At 42.3% G+C, this 18,041-nt stretch overlaps 1 protein-coding gene across 7 annotated transcripts in view; it reads left to right on the plus strand.

Moving 5' to 3' along the window:
- The window catches only part of Golga4 (golgin A4), an 87,669-nt gene that overhangs the window by 25,371 nt on the left and 44,257 nt on the right, over window positions 1-18,041 (plus strand). For 6 of the 7 annotated variants that reach the window (XM_055601826.1, XM_055601822.1, XM_055601823.1 and 3 more), the window contains 8 exons: window positions 2,610-2,921; window positions 5,808-5,855; window positions 8,095-8,151; window positions 11,243-11,341; window positions 12,079-12,211; window positions 13,670-13,854; window positions 14,159-14,242; window positions 15,933-16,080. In XM_055601826.1, the coding sequence (XP_055457801.1) occupies window positions 2,610-2,921; window positions 5,808-5,855; window positions 8,095-8,151; window positions 11,243-11,341; window positions 12,079-12,211; window positions 13,670-13,854; window positions 14,159-14,242; window positions 15,933-16,080 (1,066 nt within the window). The remainder of the gene's footprint in view (window positions 1-2,609; window positions 2,922-5,807; window positions 5,856-8,094; window positions 8,152-11,242; window positions 11,342-12,078; window positions 12,212-13,669; window positions 13,855-14,158; window positions 14,243-15,932; window positions 16,081-18,041) is intronic. The other variant, XM_055601827.1, reaches the window with a different exon arrangement.

An 18,041-nucleotide genomic window follows, 5' to 3' on the forward strand; every position in this document is an offset into this window, starting at 1 on the left:
CCTTCCTTCCTTCCTTCCTTCCTTCCTTCCTTCCTTCCTTCCTTCCTGTTCTTTAGACTAGTGGTTCTCAGCCTGTAGGTCATGAACCCTTTGGGGGATATAATGGCCCTTTCATAGGGGTCATATATCGTGTATTTACATTATGATTCATAACAGTAGCAAAATTACAGTTAGGAGGTAACAACAAAAATAATTTTATCGTTGGGGTCACCGCAACATGAAGAACTGTATTAAAGGAGAACCCCTGCCTTTGACAGTCTGCATCTCACCGTGGCTGGTCTAGAGTGCACTGTGTCAGCCCCGCTAGCTTCAGACTAGCAGCAGACCTCCCTCTGTCTCCGGAGTTCTTACGGTGCGAGCCACCGTGCCCGGCGTGTCTGGCTTTTTTTGTTTTATACTCCATGAGATTTAGATAAATCGAAATAGATAAATCATGGTGTTGCTATGATTTCAAACCATTTTCATTGTTTTCAAGTATTTCATTGGTGAACAAGATTGTTGGCTGGTATTCCAATGTTGAACAAAACCGTTTTTTAAAAAGCAACACTTTATTAATAGGCTGATTTGATTTGGGGCTCACTTTGAATAGTGTCTTTTATTGATCATTTACACATTTAAGTTGGTGCACGTGTAGGGACGGAATTGCTGGTTTGGAGAGGCTGCTTCTATTTAGCTTCAACCGCAGCTGGTTCTTCACCAGGAGCTACTCCCCATTCACCTGCTGTGCCGCACCATAGTTTTAATTCTCTGGACGGGGTGGGTGGGGTTAGAGGTGGTTTGTACCTCAACAAAGCCTGCTGTGGTAGGGAGGAAGAAGGGAAGGTGAAAGTGGTATCTGCCTCAGGTGAGCTTCAGTTCTTAACACAGAGGAGCTTATTATTTCTCAGAACCACCTCATGAAAAGGGTGCTTCTGGCCTCATATGCATAGAGATAGGCAGAATGAGGTTGTGTCACTTGTCAAAGCCACAAACCTACTGTGGAAAAGGTAAGTCAGGCCTAATGTCCCTAGTTCTGCTAAGCAGAGGAGCACATGCTCTGCTAGTGAGCTGCATCCACCATCCTAAGGGTTCTGTCATTTCTGCATTTGCGTTGGTTTGAAGCCGTGTCTCTTCTAATCACGCATCTCTTCATGATAATTGTTGCTGCGTGTTGTACTGACTCAGTCTTCACAGCAGTCATGCGCAGTAGATGGCATCACTGTCGTCATCACCATCCTGTTTTTCCATTTTACAGAGGAGGAAACAGAACACTTGAGCTTAGTGACTTGCTCAAGGTTCTGTATAAGAGCAGATGAGTCGGGACTCGAGCTGCGCTGAGGCTGACTCTCCACATCCTGAAGGGATGAGTCGCTCTGTTCAGAAGTGTGACTCTGGGACTGGGGTTGAGGCAGAGTGGACACACTTGCCCAGAATGTGTAGGTTCTGTGGTTCTCCCCAGCTGCAAGAATAAACAATGAAAGTTACTGCCAGTCAGAGTGGACACGGCAGTTAAGATGACTAGTCTGCTCATGCAGACTTTGACAATATTCGTTAGTTTCTGGAGACCCTGAAATATCAGCCTTTTTTAGTGTTTTCTCACGTGTGCTTTATTTGTCTGTCCTAGGGGCTTTTATAAGGATGCTGTGTACTAGGGAACTAAAAAGCAGTTTTTCAGGTGGGCTGGAAGTGACTGGTAATGGAATTGCTAGTAAAAGCAGTTCTCAAAGGTTTTGTACAGGAAGCATTTCTTCTCTTCTTTCTGGCTCTCCCTCCACCGTAAAGGCAAAACTTTCACATTGTGAAAACTAGAAAGTACAGAATAATATAACACAAAAATTAAACTCACCCAAAATTCTACCACAAGAAGACACTGTTTACTTCTGCCTATGCCTGTCCTTCATGATTTGTTCTGATGGCATCTGAAAATGTGAATGGAAATCAACATGTATTTATAAACAAGACAAAATGCAGGCTGCTTTCTGACTCCATCCTTCCCATTTAGTAGTGTGCTGTGAACTAATGCGTACACCCGCACAGTTTTCTCTGTTACGAAGTTTTGCCTGGTTTCCAGGTTGTGCTGCTACAAACAGCTTGAGCTCACAGGACAGGGCTCCAGCAGAGCTGTGTGTCGCTGGTCCACTCCACTCCTTTTCTAATGGAACTGCCTCTCCCTCAGCCCACTTTCCTTTTTGTTGAAAAGAATGATCTGGAATCATTAAGTCCATAAAGACTCAGCAGATAAAAGAGACTTGAATTTAGCCTGTATCTCACACTCCACCCTTGATGCACACTTTAACACGATGTGTTATAAGGGATCTAACAAGTAGGTGGGACTCCATGGCAGCCCTGCAGGGTCAGCATGGAAACATGCTTCCGTTTGTACAGATGGGCAGACTGGAGGACAGTACTTAGTGAAGGCCCGAGAGTTAGAGCCCAGTTCTCTGACTGCAGGTCTCGACCTTTTACAGAAATTGCCGGTGTGTTTCATTTTGCAGAAAACTGTGGTTTGTATTTCTTATCTGGAATGCAAATTGAATTTGTTAGGGTTGTTAGCAGACTAGTGCTGGTGATGGGGCAGTAGATGTCTGAGTTGTGTTTTTTAACTCGTGCTCTGTTGGCTTTGGTTACAGTCAGGTGACGCACAGACTTTTGCCCAGAAACTCCAGCTCCGTGTACCTTCAGTGGAGTCTCTGTTTCGAAGTCCCATAAAGGAATCTCTATTCCGCTCTTCTAAAGAGTCTTTGGTCCGAACATCTTCCAGAGAGTCCCTGAACCAACTTGACCTGGACTGTTCTGCTGCCACCTTTGATCCACCTTCTGATATGGAGAGCGAGGCTGAAGACACACCGGGGAGTGCAGACAGTCTCAGCCGAGAGCAGCTGCTTCAGCGGTTGCGAAGAATGGAGCGAAGCTTGAGCAGCTACAGAGGGAAGTACTCAGAGGTAGGAGCATTGGCTCACACAGAGTGTTCCCCTTTGGCTTGTTCTCACAGCATTGCTCTACTTGAAGCTGGCTGACCTGATCCTGTTACTGAGGGCAGGTAGTGTGTGGCGGACCTAGTTCAAATCTTTCTGTGGTCCCGATGCCTTTTAGCAGACTGACATTTTGGAGATTATGTGTGTAGCTTTCTGGCTTTCACATTCCCTGAAGTGTCCATGACACCTATGGCAAGGGTCATTCTCTTTCTTTTCTCTGTTTCCCATGTTACTCATCTCTGACTAGGCTAGCTTCATAATGACCTTTCTGATGGCTGTGACTTAGGTAATCTGATTGACCTCAAAGATTTGGCTCATTCTCATTGTACCAATATTTAAATTAAAAATTTGTATCATGTATTATGTGTTTGTATATGAATGAATACATGCCATAGCACATGGGAGGAGAGGTTGGAGAAAATCCTGTGGGTGTTGGTGCTCTCATTCTACCGTATGACACCAGTGGTTGAACTCAGGCTTAGTGCCCTTGGCCACAAATGCCCTTACCACTGAGCCACCTTGTCAGGCTCAGTTTTTATTTTTTGAACATTTAAACTTTTGCCTAACATGAATCTTTAAAAAAGTTAATTTTTATTTTATATGTATGGGTGTTTTGTGTGTGTGTGTGTGTGTGTGTGTGTGTGTGTGTGTGTGTGTGTGCACGCCACTTGTATGCTTGGTGCCCTTGGAGGCCAGAAGAGAATAACAGCTCCTCTGTAACTAGAGTTATGATGTGCTCTGCTGTGCGCTGCCATGTGGATGCCAGGAATTGAACCAGGGCCCTCTCAAAGGTTGAGAACCACTGAGCCATCTCTCCAGCCTCCTAACATGAACCTTATTACTACTAAATCCTTGAAGACTCACTCTGTTTGGTCTAATGGAGGAAGTAAATAATACATTCCTTTTTGTTTTTATGTTTTTGTTTGTTTATTTGTTTGTTTGTTTTGGTACTTCAGGAACTAGTTTGTCTTCCTTGAGTCCCTTTCTGTCAAGTGCAGTTGAGAAATTCTTCAGGAAATTTTTTGTTGTCCATGGCTTTTGTTTATTATACTCAATATGCATCATTTTATTTTGACATATCTAGTAAATGAACGTCACATTTAATTTTAGTGAATATTAAACTTTAGGGTTAGGGTATAAAGTTAGTCCAAGTTTTGCTGTCTGTGTAGCTAGTTTACTATCTGCACTGACAAAACCAAAACGAAATGAAAACCTTAATGAAATACATAAATTGCCTTTTTATTAAAAATATAAAGTAGGGGCAAAACAGAAAGAATCTCATGGACTCTGGAGGTGGAAATAAATGGGACACTGAAGCCAGGTGTCTCATAGGGAATTAGGTAATTTTTCCTTCATTTTTTTAAACTTATTTTTTATTTCTACTGATAGGTACAAATCTTTTTTTTTTTTTTTCTGTATGCTACTTTTATAGATTTATCCATAATTTTAGGTCTGAAGCTGGGGCAACAGTATAGTTGACATTCACGTGTGCCAGATACGGTTTACATTTATAAAAGCATTTAATCCTTATAAAGCGAATGTGAATTTGCTTATGCTTGCAGAAAAGGGATTAGGCATCATGGAGGTTACCTTATTTAAGGGCACATAGAAGTTGCTCTGGGTGTTCTCCATTGTACGAGACCCTAGAGCCAAGCAGCTTTCTAGGAATGGAGCGGCTCTGTGGCCTTTGTCTCTCCCTCCTGTTTACCTGGGTGCCCGGGTGAGGCAGTGCTGTAAGTGGCACCTGACTCTTGAGCCTCTGCCCCCCACCCCGCCTTTGTTTGTTTGTTTGTTTGTTTGAACACCTATAGCCTTTTCAGCCTAGAGTTAATAAGGGGAGTCTGCTCTAAGTGGAATTGGCTTCCAGATCCTTCAGTCTGTTCCTAGACTCGCTTTTCCCTTACATGGTTGACTGCCTCTTGACTCCAACATCAGCCACTTAGGAGCACACATCATCTTTCCAGGGAAAATGGAGAACTGTTTAGTAGACCATGCTTCCCGGAGCCGCACTGTGCTCTGCTGACATACGCCGCTGTTGGCGGTGTAGGCTTACAGGCCTGAAAAGATGGTACTCAGCTGGGCAGTGGAGGCTCACACCTTTATTCTAAGCACTGGGTGGCAGAGCCGGTTGTATCTCTGAGCTTGAGGCTAGCCCGGTCCACAGAATGAATTCCAGCACAGCCAGGGCTATGCAGAGAAACCCTGTCTCGGGGGGGCGGCGGGGGGGGGGGCGGACCAAAAAAGATGTTACCTTATTACCTCATCAAGCTGTGTTAGGATATTTAGTCTCTTCGGGACTAGGGCTTGGATTACTCATTTCTCTCTATTGGTTATACATTTCTTTCCTCAAATTTTTATTATTTTTTACAATGTTTAATATTGCAGTCCAAAACAAAAAAAGTCAGCTTTTGAAAAAAAAAAAAAGAGAGCTTTTGAAAACAGATTCCTGTCTCTCCACCACGTTCTTCAATTCTCAGTGGGTTTTGGGTTAGGCCCTGGAATTTGTTTCTAGCCAACAGTTTCGCAATGCTGTTGATGGCAGATGCAGTCAGTCCATGACTAGCGCTGGGCAGCCGTCCACCTTCAGGCAAGTTGGCTGCAATTCTCACCTGTAAATTGGGTGTTGAAATACAAAGCTGTGGTGGAGATTGACTTACAGTCAACTTACAGTTTATATTTTAGAAATAGATTTGTCATGCTATATAGTTTTGTTACGGATTAACTTAGGGTTAATTGTCTATACAGGACTCTTCTGATTGGTTTTTGATGTTTATAAAGAGAAAGTTTTAGCAGCAATTAGAATAATGAATTGTATTTATTGGAAATCACTAATGTTATCTTGGTTTGTTTTAGCTCGTTACAGCATATCAGAATCTTCAGAGAGAGAAGAAAAAGCTGCAAGTAAGTCATGTATTGACTGTTGTTGAGTCACATGTGATCTTAAAGGTACAGAAGTTCTCATAGGACTGTTAACTCTCCTTTTTAAATAATCTGTGTAGTGCCAGATCTTACCAGTACAGGAGGTTTGGTAAAGAGTGAGTGATGGAGACCTACCTCAGAGATGATTTCTGTGCCACGTCCTAGCTTCCTTGAGTTCTGGACACTCACTGTGAAAGAGACTTGGATTCAGAACATTTGCCTCCTTGAAGCATCTAACCTGCACTCAGTCTGGGGGTGCCCCTTGTTAGTGTAGAGACAGTCTCAAGCTTTAGAGTTCTTTCGGTTACTTTACTCAGTACGTGGGCTGTTCCTAGCCGCCAGCTGCTGCTTTGTTCAGTGTTTGGAGATAGCTTTACTTGAAAATATGAAGTCTCTAAGGAGTTTATTGACTCTTCTAGTGGCCGAATCTCCTTAGCCCTTACAGCTTTTTATAGCCCTTCTCTCCATCAGCTCTGTGCCCTGACTTTTGCCACATTTGTTCCGGGAACTCTTCATGTGCCCTCTTGTCACTAGTGTTATTGCTGCCACTCACCGCGGCCACCACCGTGCTGCCACTGCCCCCATCTCCGTGCTAGCTGCTCAGTGCTCGTAGCTAATGATAAAGACCACAAGTAGGCAAGGCAATCCCAGCAGCCAGGGCCCTGCTGCTGAGCCCTGTACAAACCGGAAGATGTGGCCATAGTGTCTGCACCAGTCCCTGCAGACCTGCCTGCAGGACCGCATTCACGCCGTCTCATGAGAATGAAGGCATTTTCACCAGTCATGTGCTTTCTGCTGCCTCACTAGGGGACACATTTTCCTGGTTGCCAGTGGCTACTAGACAACTTCAGTTCACCAACTACAGTTCACTTTTTTCTTGCAGGGGCAAAAAGGCCAGGACAAACTAAACCATCATGGCTAGGATATGGACCGTCAGGAGTCACAAGCTCCTGAGTGTCTGTGAAGGGTTCAGCGTAGCTGGTGCTGGCTGGGGTGTCTGGCTGACTGCTTGGCTGATAGTCTTTCATTGACATGGGAACCAGAGGAAGGGTCTAAAACTGCCAGGAAGCCCCACTGCCCCAGTTCCCACCATTGTATCTTCTTTGAAAGAGTAAAAACATGAACGGTCTTATAATAAAAGTTTATCATTAAGCTTAACAGTAGTCTACACCATTGAACTTCCGTCCCAGTACCTCAGGGAGAGGCAGGTCCCTCTAATCTGTATCAGACATTGTGTCTACCTATATCCTCTTTATTTATTTATTTGTTTTTGCTGATGTTAGGCACACGAATCTAAGAAGCTACAAGTTGCTCCATTTCTTTTGTTTTCTTGAGGCAGGGACTCTATGTAGCCATCCTCCTGACTCAGCTTCCTGAGTGCTGTGATGGCAGGCATGTACGTCATTCATAGTTCTTTACCTCTGTCTTTGTGATGGACGACCAGAGCACATAGACACTGTTCCCATGGACTGCTACTTACCATTAGTTTCCTGTACAGTGAAAACACCCTGTCACCCTCCAAAGTAGGAGGCTTATACCTTTTAGTAGGTTACTCCTTTAAACTGATTAGAATTATTATTTTTTTAAGTTCACTTATTATTTTTTGAGTATGGGTGTTTTGCCTGCAAGCCTGCCTGTGACCGTGTGTGTGCATAGTGCCTGCAGAGGCCAGTAGAAGGTGTCAGATCCCTTGAACTGGAGTTACAGATGGTTGTAAGCTACAAAGTGGGTGCTTAGAATTGAACCCAGGTCTTCTGGAAGAACAAACAGTGCTCTCAATCACTGAGCAATCTCTCTAGGACTTGATTTCTTTTTATGGACAGTTACTAATTTAACCGTCTGTAATGCAATTCATAAGAATTAGATTTTTTTAAAGGAAAGTTTTATTTTACATAAACCTTTACAATGGATAATGATAATTAACAGGGTCTGTGTACTCTGAAGTTATAAGTGAAATCATTTACTTCTGAAGTTTGAGTTTATAAATTTCCTGTTAAAGTTAGTGTATAGTTCAGTTTGTAGTTTGACTTCCGTGTCTGTACATTTTAGCAAATGTAACTACTCACATAGAATTCAGAGTAGGTCTGAGCCATCCTATTTTAATCCTTACCAGATTTCCTGCATTGACATGGCTTTAGTTTTGTTTATTTTTGTTTTGTTTTTTACTTTTTGCATAAATATGTCATATAGATGTTTAACCTTTTTTTTTTTTTAATTTAAGGGTATATTGAGTCAGAGTCAAGATAAATCGCTTCGGAGAATTTCAGAATTAAGAGAGGTAAGTTGGTGCTTTGAAAACAGTAATTTAACCTGTTAGTTTGGCGGAGATGTCACCCATGCAAGGCTGGCCTCGTGTAGTAGTAGGGAGTGCACAGGTCACCAGCGAGCGCAGCGTGTGAGCTCTCTGTAGTTCTGTCTGTGGTTTTCCTATGGCAGATGTACGTCTGCAGTGTGTGTAGTCACCGTCAACTCCAAGGCTAAACACTCTAGGTTTCCTTGTGCCTTTCCTAGTCAACATGCTGTTGTTGAAGTAAAATGACCTGTAGTTTGGAGTGGTGATTCTTCTAGGATGGGATAGAGCTCCTTGAGGTCACTGTGTGGTAGCTTTTTATCTCTGCAGTGAGCCTACAGTGAGGAGGAGGCTTTTTTTTTTTAAATTTTTTATTAATTACACTTTATTCATTTTGTATCCCCCCAAAAGCCCCCCCTCCTCCCTCTCAGTCCCACCCTCCCTCCCCTTTCTGCATGCATGCCACTCCCCAAGTCCACTGATAGGGGAGGTTCTCCTCTCCTTTCTGATCTTAGTCTATCAGTTCTCATCAAAAGTGGCTGCATTGTCCTCTACTGTGGCCTGGAGAGGTTATGGAGAAAGGGGAACCCTCCTCCACTGTTGGTGGGAATGTAAACTTGTACAACCACTCTGGAAATCAATCTGGCGCTTTCTCAGACAACTAGGAATAATAGCGCTTCCTCAAGATCCAGCCATACCACTCCTAGGCATATACCCAAAAGAGGCTCAAGTACACAAAGAGGAGACACCTCTCAGTGCTGGCGCCCTGCTCCTCTACCTTGTCCTGCTTAGAGCCCAGCATCAAGCTTTTTCTATACCTGCTTTAGTATTGCTGGGAATGTATTGTTACCTGTTTTTGTTGTACTGTTCTTCATAGGCATCAGTTTTCCTTTAAAAGCTTTGAAGCAGGTGATTTCAAGACAAATAAGAGTATTTTAGAATTTTATGTATCTGGGCAGAATTTTGTTTGTAGAATTTATCGGTTCTAGGGATGTAGTGTGTTAAAAGTACAAACATAGCAGATTGGTAAATTTACAACAAGCAATTGCTAATGTAAGAATGGGAATCTAGCTTAGTGGTAGGCTAGTACTAGGAGGGTGGAGGGAAAGAAAAGAAGAGCTAAGCTTTTGTCCGTGAGAGGAGGCAGAGGAGGAGCAGAGCAGTCTTCCCTTTTAGGGGTTTAGGCATCACAGCCCTCAGCAGGTTTGTTATTTTTAAGGACACATTGTCTGAATTACTAATATATGAATTCCTTGTATCACATTGTTTCATTTGTATTGAAGTCATGTTTAATATCTAGTCTCTTGTTACATTTTGTATACACACAGTTCCTACTGTTTTGTTCTTTAAAACATTCTAAACATTTTTCCTTCACTAAGAATAAGCATTGACCCTTATGATAATGGACTACCAGATAATGGTAGTCATTTTTCCTATGTGAGACTTGTTTTGAATTAATACCTTAGAAGAATTACTTCTCTCTGTGAAGTGATAGTGAGGGGACAAAACCTCACCCTAGTGTTCTTGAGTCTGCATTGCTGGTTTTCCTCGGAGGACAGCTGGTGCTGGAGAGTGTCGGCTGAGGGTACAGCAAGCAGGTCAGGGAGAAAGTACCTTGAAGCTTTTTCAAGCTATAGGCACCTTTGCTTTTCCTAGAGGGACAAATAATGTCTTTTTGCTTAATGTATTATTTGTTCATTTTCTTGCATATTGGGAAAAATAATAAATGAATAGAAAAATAAATAATAAATCAATTGTTTGGGACAAGAAATTCATTGTCCAGGTTTATGCACTTAATAATTAGATGCACCTAGCAATGGAGAACTTCAGAGAATGGATATTAGAGGCGGGCGAAAGTGTGAGACTGTTTATAATGGTATTTTATCTAGAGACACAGAATACTTTTTTTTTTTTTTTGTTCTGCTGCGTATCACTCTGCTAAGGAGTCCCTCACTGAGGGAGCTGACCTCAGGGAAATGGGGCGTGAACCTCTGCTTTGTTGGTAGGCGGGTAAGCACATGTGATATTCCTTTTTGCTGCCTGTTAGTGAGCTCAGGCTCAGGGGAGATTGCAGGGTACTTTATTACAAGAGAGTGCTCAGGTTTTGAGAATTCATCAATTAGAAATAGTGCAAGAATTTTGGAGTTCCTAATAAGCCCTTGGAGAGTGTCCAGAGAGAATCCCTATAACAGAACTGTGAAAACGGATGATCAAATCAAAGGGAGGTGACGTGAGAACCCTCTCTAAAACCCTGTTGATGGAAATGACAAGTTAAGACGCAGAGATGTGGGCTGTGCCCATAACTGCAGAAGAGAGAATGCAAACATTAGAGAGAGACAACAAAATAACTAAAATATAACTTTGAATGCTTTAAATTTAGGGAGTTAGTGAGGTAGCAACCCCAGAACAATATGGGGTTCATATCCTATCTATGTATTCCAGATGGTAGTCTCTAACGTTCTAAGAAAGGGTGATGGAGGAGGAAACGGAGAGGATGCAGAACTGTACCTGGAGGGATAGAGAGAACATGTCAAGGACAAAGAAGACTGGAGCTAGGGTGTGTGGCAAGCAGGTGCCTAGACTGAGGTCATTCTTGTGCCTGGGGCAGCAGAGATAAACATTGATTTTGGGGTTCACCACCTTAAGTATTAGCATTGGCAGCAATATCAGGAGCTGGAAGTTTTCTTCCTGCTGGGCACCAATTAGTCCATCCCCTCCCTCTGCAGCTGTGCATGCTGTGACTCAAGGTTGTGGGGCGGGTGCTGCTGGCGCTCTTTGCCATGCTGCAATTTAGTCCCAGTTGTACTTTTCTCTCAAGCCTTCTTTTTCCTTTGTTCGTTACTATCCTTATTGCAGTTCTTTAGAAGAATACATTTTCTTTGGAGACTCGTATTGTTTAAGGAATAAAATTATTTATTGATGTTAGGTTTTAAATATTAATATCGTAAACATTGAGGATTCTCTAATTTTTCTGTATTTTATCTAAAGAGTAAGTCAAATCTGAAACGATGATGTAAACTTGGAGTTTCCATCTTTTGTTTTATATTGAAAACTACCTGTGATACCTTTTATGTTTTAGGAACTGCAAATGGACCAGCAAGCAAAGAAACATCTGCAGGAAGAGTTTGATGCATGTTTGGAGGAGAAAGATCAGTATATCAGTGTTCTTCAAACTCAGGTAAAAGGGCAAGCAAAGCAAGCAAGGGCATAGATCCAGTGATATAAAAATGGTGGTGTAGTTAGAAAGCTCAAGAATTTCAAATGTAAAGAGAAAAGAGCTCGTTCTAAAACTGCCTTTTTTCCGTTTTAACAGAATATTTTGTTCATTGTACCTTTGACTGATTGTGGTAACCCCACTAATGGTCCAGGCAGCAGCAAGGCTGTACTGTGCTTGTTGGTTTTCTTTATTATAGTAAACATTGTTCTCTCTCTCTCTTTTCTTTTGGGTTTTTTTATTGTTGTTTTGTTTCTCTCTGTGTTTTTTTTTTTTTTTTTTTTTTTTTTTTTTTTTTTTTTTTTTTTTTTTGAGATAGTTTCTCTGTGTAGCCTTGGCTGTCCTGGAATTTGCTCTGTTAGACCAGGCTGGCCTCAAACTTAGAGATCTGCCTGCCTCTGCCTCCCAAGTGTGTGTGTGCTACCACCACCCTGCCTCACTGTATTTCTTACAAATTTTAAAATACTTCTGTTGTACCTTTTTAAAATTTTATTTGTTTTTATTTAGGTGCATCAGTATTTTATCTGCATGTATGTCTCTGTGAGGGTATTGGATCTTAGAGTTATAGACAGTTGTGAGCTGCCATGTGGGTGCTAGGAATTGAACCCTGGTCCTCTGGAAAAACAATAAGTGCTCTTAACTGCTGAGCCATCTCTGCAGCCCCGGTACCTTTTTTTCTACTAATGAATTTTTTTTTTAAGGTTTCTCTCCTAAAGCAACGATTACAAAATGGCCCGATGAGTGTTGATCTCCCCAAACCACTCCCTTCAGGGGATTTGCAGGCAGAAGTGAACACTGATAAAGAGAAGATGGAGGATGTCGGGGAGCCAGTGGGTAAGCTCCAGCTTTGTCAGAGTGTAACTTAACATTTAGAGGACAGTGTTGAGAGTTCAGGATTCAAGCTGATGGAACAGAGGAGGTAGAAGAGGCCCATGACCCTAATGCTTTTTCAAAGATTCAAGTTTGTTTATTTTTAAAATTGACTATGCCTTTAATCTCAGCACTTGGGAGGCAGAGGCAGGCAGATCTTTGAGTTTGAGGCCAGTTTGGTCTACTGAGTGAGTTCCAGGATAGCCATGGGTACAGAGAGAAACCCTGTCTTGAAAAACCAAAAAGAAACTAACCAAACAAACAAAAAACCCAACTGACTTTTTTTCAGGAAAAAAAAAATACAGTTGATTTAAGACTTGAAAATTACATAAACTTTAAGGAGAACACACTTTTAATAACTGAATTATATAAATTATGTTACACAGTTTCAGTCTTTTGAGATAGGGTCTCATGTAACCCAGAGCAGTCAAGTTGTGATTTTTCTCCTTTAGCCTCCCAAGTCCAGGCTTACAGGTTTGTGTCCACCTCTGACTTTAGTCTTTGTCCTCTCCACCTCTGACTTTAGTCTTTGTCCTCTTAAAAAGAGACTCCCAGTGGACTTAGTCCTGTTAGAGGCACAGTAAGTTGCTGCGCAGCTGCCTGCTGAGCGGAGAGCTGCCTGAGAGCTGCCTGCAAGGCTGCGCTCTCCCAGTGTGAAGATGCACTTGGAAATGCAGAAGATAAAACCTGGGGTAGCCAGAGCTCCCTCCAGGAAGAGCTTAGAATGTGACTACAAAGAACACTTAATAGTTCTTCTGGGATGAGACTTCTCGTGGCTCAGGAATAGTCCCTCTCCCGGTTTGTCTTCTAAATAGGCTAGAACCAACATCTGTGCCATTCTAGGGTAATGCTAAAGCACTTACGGTGCAAGTTATACTTGGCATCTTCATGTAAACAACACACAGTAACTAAAGAGTAGTTTGGAAGAGTGCCGTTTGGCTGCTGCTCCTCCTCCTAGTCCTCGTCATTTCATCATCATCATCATCATCATCATCATCATCATCATCATCATCATCTCTATCATCTCTTCTGTCCTTATTTGTCTCAGAGACTACCTAGATTTGCAGGCTCTGGGCCTGTAGCTCAGTGGTAGAGTGTGTGCTTAGCTTGTAGAAGGCTAAACATTGCTCCCCAAATTTCTGCCTGCCTCTCCGCCTAAAAAGATGTACTTTTTCCAGAGTTCTCTTATATTAAAAATTGTTTATAATTTTGTTTTTTAATTTATTGAGTGTTTATGTGCCGTGATATGCATATGGCGGTCAGAGGACTGTTCATGGTGGTTGCTTCTTTCCACCATGTGGGTCCTGGGGCTTGAACTTGAGTCGTCAAGCTTGGTAGCAAGCACCTTCACCCGCTAAGCCTTCTCACTGGTATAGTCACTAGTGTTTTTACCAACTGCCTCTGCTTATGCTGTTTTACCAGACGATGGAGCTGCTGTTAAAACCCTGGAAATGCTCCAGCAAAGAGTGAAACGTCAGGAGAACCTGCTTCAGCGTTGTAAAGAAACAATTCGGTCCCATAAGGAGCAGTGCACACTTCTGATCAGCGAAAAGGAAGCACTGCAGGAACAACTGGATGAAAGGCTGCAGGAGCTAGAGAAGATGAAGGTAAGAGACCATCGAGCTCTGCTCTGTTTAAATGTGTAAAGCCAGAGTTGCAGGCTTCTGCATGGCCTGTGCCTCCTCTGAGAAGCTGCCTTCATCCCCCTGTCCACAGACAGGGTGGAGGGGTGTCCTTGTGTGAGCGCCCACATGCTCTCTCTGGGTTTTATAGCAGTTACTATACATTTGAGACTTCCTGTGTATGCCCCATTACACTGTAAGGTTTACCTAGCTTAGATAAGCTGCATAGAGTTCTCATGTGAGGCAAAGCTTTATTAGAGATGGAAATGAATTTCTAAAACTTTTTTAGGAGCTTCATATGGCTGAGAAGACTAAACTTATCACTCAGTTGCGTGATGCAAAGAACTTAATTGAACAGCTTGAACAAGATAAGGTAAAACTCCCAAATTTATGATACTGAAATTTGTCAGGGGCCCCCAAATTTGCCTAGAAAGCAGTTTGAAGCATTTATATTTATACCTGCTTTTTAAAATTTTATAGCTGCTTCTATGAAAACTATTTTTGATTTCTAGATGTGTGCAGTATTAGCATTAAGAAGCCTGATTCTTTGATTCCGTAGTATTAGTATTCTGTCTTAGAGACAGCAGCAATGGTGACAGAGAAAAATCTGTATTTGCAGTACAAACCTATTCCTCAGAGAAAAATTGAATTACTGAAGGCCAGAGACGCTGAAGGTGAATGGTTTCAGTGCTTTCTTTCACACATTGTAGAAGCAGATTGATCATTTGGATGAGTTAACCTGAAAAGTAAAGAAATGATAGTGTAGATATTGGCATGAAACTTTGTACCTGTGGACTGTAAGGTGCCTAGTAACTGGAGGGTTGAGGAAGGGCTGACTCACTGCAGGCATTTGGAGACAGAGAGCAGCTAGCACCCAGCAAACACCAGGGAAAATCACAGGCAGATAGAGAGCTTTGTCCTGCTTGGTCCCAGGTTCTTGACCCTTTTGTAAAACAGCTCCCTGTTCTTTTCACATCTTGGTTCATGAATGTAGTATTTAACCTAGCTTTGAAATAAAGTACTTTCTGTTTTCACGAAAGTATAGCCACCTAATGGTCATACCTAACAGTGTAACAGTAATCTGTGATACCATCTGCTCTCTTTCTAACTTTTCTTATTCTCATACATTTTTTCTTTTTACGGACCAAGTAAACTTTTATTGTGATTGATATGATTCTTAAGATTTCTTTTCCTTGTTTAATTGTCCTTTTCCTCTGATATTTTCTGTGTAACATGAGTTTTGAGGACAGTGGAGGCCCACTGCTTTGTTTTAAATTTTCTTAACTATGCCTTACTTCTCTGGTTGTTTACATTAACAATTGGCCGTCTGGAAGAGTCCTGTTTCAAAGCAGGGGTCAGTGTGCCCTGCAGGTAAGAGCTGAGCACCTTTTCAAGGGACACTACCCAGGTTTTCTGTTTTTTTCATATGACCGTTTTAAACTTGATGATTTGATTCTTTCCACACATTGACTTTCATTTCTGTATGGATTCTCCTCAGAGGGAAAAGAAGCCTCTATCAAAGTAGAGAGATGACAGTGCCTTACTTAAATTACGGGATGGAGTTAATTTATGAAGTAGTGATGGAGCCAGAGGGAGTCACAGGAGAACAGAGGAGAACTGGGCATACCTGGGCTCTCGCCCCGCGCCACTCAGCTGTGGCAGCAACTACCCTGCATAGTGTCTGGAATTATGTATGTGTGAAAACACAGATGCTAATTGTGTCTTATTCTGGCCCTGCATCACATTCAGGGCTAGTTTTGTTTGTTACTATTTATTAAGATGGAAATTACTGCACATCTGTAGCAAGACTATAAAGTAAATCTTGTAGCTGGAACATGTTCTGATGCTTAAGGGACTAAAATTACTATTAAAATACTCCCATATTGAAACACCCTGGTTTGCTAAGGCATAGAGTGAAAACAGACTGCAGTTTGAACTGCTAGAGAGATTCGTCCACTTCCTTAGTAAAATGTTTGTTCTTCCTCCCACGTCACTTGAACTACCTGTGTGTTGGTGATGCAGTTTTGTTATGCAAATACTTTAGAGTCTGCACTTCTGTTCAGGGAATGGTAATAACAGAGACAAAGCGGCAGATGCATGAGACCCTGGAACTGAAAGAAGAAGAAATTGCTCAGCTCCGTAGTCATATCAAACAGATGACTACCCAGAGAGAGGAATTGCGGGAACAGAAAGAGAAGTCTGAAAGAGCTGGTAAGAATTCAGGGGTTTGTATTTTACAGCAGCTCAAAAGTCAAAATGTTTAGCAAGTTAGTTAATTGCTTAGATAGATGCTTAACTACAGTATCTCCTTCTAGGACAGGAAAGGGCGTATTGGAGAAAGTCTCCATGCTGGGACTAGCCAAGCTACAGCCCTCAAGCTAAGAGTAATACGTGTGTGTGTGTGTGTGTGTGTGTATGTGTGTGTGTGTGTGTGTGTGTGTGTGTGTGTGTTGTATATCTGTATGTGTGTGTGGGTGATCGGTGCTTTTGGGACAGTGTAGGCATGTATTTCTTAATGGTAGAAGAAAATGTGGCAGAGAAGACTGTATGTGAAGTGTTAATATATATCACAACAGAAATCTTTGCTGACCTCTGCCTTAGAGTATTAAAATTAGGTTTCAAGAACTTACAAGTAGTCATAGTGTGGGGCTTATTTAGAATAACTGCTTCCTTCCAGGTGATACAGGGTAAACGGAAAGCAGAAGGTGTCTATCTGCTTCCATCAGTGTCAGCAAAGAGCTGGGTGTTTAACATGCTCCTTGACTAGAATTTATCACATTCAGTATTGAGTATTACTAGGAAAGAAGAAGAAAGTAAGCAGGTCAGGAAGGGCCTCAGGTTAAGGGACATGTCATGTCAGTCATGCCATGGTGCATGGCAGTCACTACAAGATTATGACCAGGTGTGGGGAGGGACCCCTGAGAGTCAGCAGGAAACCGTGCCTGCTGACGTGGGAAATGACTTGATTTCTGAAGGAGCTGGCTGGGATCTTAAAAGGTGAGTAGATACATTTCAACCTCTGCATATGGGCCAGGAGGAAGCAGTGTAGGTAGACACAGTGCAGTGGGAATTCGTGTCTTATGTGGGAAGGAATTGAGGTTGGAAGCAGAAGCAGGAAATGAGGTTTGAGCAAGAGAACCCTTTGCTGCCTAGGGGCCTGGCTGTGGGGAGAGGAGCAGAAGAGAAGTCAGAATCTAAGATGGTCCAACATTTTAATAAAGAGAATTGTGGATAGTTAGGGGCTCTAAATTAGGAAGCTGGGATTTGATTACTAGAATGTTTAAGATATTTTGAATTAGAATTAGCTGCGGGATTTCCCAGTAGAATTGACTTGTGGGCAGGTGGAGCTGAGACACATCTTTTAAGAATATTAGCCTAAGGTAGCAGCCTGCGGTTGATTCTGGAGAGGTTGGCAGAGGCTACGGTGTTTTCACAGTGAGGCTGGGAGTGCATGTTTAGTGTTTATTGCCGCTGATGATCCTTAGTAGTACTTCCGGCCGGCAGTCATTTCTGCCTCAGAGCAAGGCTCAGCTATCGCTGTGTGCCCTTGCGTTCTGTCAAATGGGACCACTATTTTCATTTTATCAACAGGAGAACCTAAGACTATATTTTAAGTATTTTGTCTCCATTAATGCACAGAAGTAAATGTGTCGTCTGGACTTTAACCCAAGCATTGTGGCTGCAGAGTGTGTGTGGAGAGGGCATGAGTTTGACTGATGGAGGTAGATTACAAGGATGTTTCAGGGCCTGTGAGTCCTTAAGCTTTAGGGAAGTGCCACAGATGTTTCATCAGATCGGGAGGGTGGATGAAGTTTTATAATGGCCTTTGAATTTGATCAGGATTTGATTCCTAGGACATAGTTTTGAGAAATTGTCTTAGAAAACATAGTATAAAGTACCAAAGGGGGAAATGGAGCCCCATGGAGAAACCCTTGGTCAGCACCATCCATGCTTGTGAATGCATGTCTCTCTTTTGCGTTGTCTTATGAAGTGATTTGGAGATTTTAGTTGATGAACTTGTTCTCATGAAACCTAAGAAAATTTCCTCTCAGGGAGTAGTAGTTACTTTAAAAGTCCAGTCTCCTAAAGAACAAGCGTTGTGAGACACTGTTGACAGGTTTGCTTCAGTGCACAGATGTCCAGTGTGCAGCCACAGTGGAGACACCCAGTGT

The sequence above is a fragment of the Psammomys obesus genome, unplaced genomic scaffold, assembly GCF_907164565.1.
Source record: "Psammomys obesus unplaced genomic scaffold, mPsaObe1.curated_primary_1811, whole genome shotgun sequence".
NCBI classification, from domain to species: Eukaryota; Metazoa; Chordata; class Mammalia; order Rodentia; family Muridae; genus Psammomys; species Psammomys obesus.